General features: G+C 43.3%; 1 gene segment (V, D, J or C); it reads left to right on the top strand.

Annotated features, from left to right (window-relative positions):
• The first annotated feature begins 211 nt into the window (after positions 1-211).
• On the top strand, positions 212-811 carry LOC117522271. The segment is given in 2 exon segments: positions 212-340; positions 422-811. Coding segments are annotated over 2 exon segments (393 nt in total).
• Positions 812-1,435: the final 624 nt, after the last annotated feature.

Genomic DNA, 1,435 nt, shown 5'->3' with positions numbered 1-1,435 from the left:
CAGAGACATGAATGTGACTTCTGACGATGTGGCCGATGATTTGGACCAAATGATTTCTCTGTGATACTTTGAACTATTTGACACACTGACGTGTTTGAAGACAAACATTTTATTGTGACGAGAGCGACGCAGCATCAGTGTCACTTCCTGAGATGAAGGTCGAGGACGTTTTAACCGACAACTGAAGAAAGAAAAACCAGACAAAGTGACTGAGGAAGGAGACGAAGCTGCTGCTGAACTCCAGAAGGAAGCAGAGTTCAACACAGGAAGCATTCAGAGAAAGTTCCACTCACAATGCTGCTGCCACACACACTTTTCATTTTACTAACAATTCTAACAGGTAGGATTCAACATCAACAAGAGTTTCTTCATGTGGCTCATTTTTCTCTCTTTTTACTCCAACACAGTTTGTGTCCTTCAGGTGTCAGCTGTGAAGAACTCACTGCAGTCCACCATCAAGAGGACACTTTAGAAGGCAGTACTACTACTCTGGAGTACAAATACCACAAAACTGCTGATGCTAATGATGAATTTTACTGGTATCGACAATATCCAGGAAAACCACCAGAGTTCCTCCTGTTCATCTCAGGTTTTGGCAGCACAAGAGCAGCAGAGTCTGTGAAATCAGACAAAAGGTTATCAACTAAACTGTCTGAAGATAAACGTGGTGTGTATTTGGAGATCAGCAGTACTGCAGTGACAGACTCTGCTGTGTACTACTGTGCTGTGAAGCCCACAGTGACACAAAACACTCAGTCTGTGGACTAAAACCTCACTCAGTGACAAACAGCACCACCAAGTGGACACACAGCATCATGAGGAACTCTTTTGACCAAAGAACTCAAATCGTGACACAAAGAAGATCCAGTTTGCTGTGGTGTACCACAGGGGTCAATCTGAGGGTCTCAGTACAATTTAAGTGTTGACATCATTTGGCAACACAACATTCTCCCTTTTAAATAAAGTGCTTAACAATGACCACTAGAGGGAGCCACAGAATGTTTGCCATCAATGGATGATGTCATGTTGACGGTTCACCAACAGATGATGTAGATGAAGGTCCAGATGGTTCAGAGTCTCAGTGTTCTTCCTCTCTCTCCTCCCCTCTCACTGCAGACATGAAATACTGGCTGACAAACATCCTGATTCTGACTCTCTGGCTCAGTAACTCTTTAAACCTACTGATTGTTCTCCTTTAATCAATCATCTTTATTGATTCATCTCTTCCTCTGCATGTTCTGTTCTTCCCCAGAGTGTAAAGGAGAAGACAGAGTGATCCAGCGCACAGCAGATGTCATTGCTGCTGAAGGACACCACGTCACACTTCAATGTTCCTTTCAGACCAGCGACACAAATCCTTATTTGTTCTGGTACCAACAAGAACTAAATGGTTCTCCAAAGTTTATGCTGAGACATTTCAGTTTTGGAGGAGGAC

The sequence above is a fragment of the Thalassophryne amazonica genome, chromosome 12 (assembly GCF_902500255.1).
Source record: "Thalassophryne amazonica chromosome 12, fThaAma1.1, whole genome shotgun sequence".
In the NCBI taxonomy this organism is placed as follows: domain Eukaryota; kingdom Metazoa; phylum Chordata; class Actinopteri; order Batrachoidiformes; family Batrachoididae; genus Thalassophryne; species Thalassophryne amazonica.
Note: the sequence above shows the minus strand (reverse complement) of the source record. Positions and strands in the feature narration are given on the sequence as shown.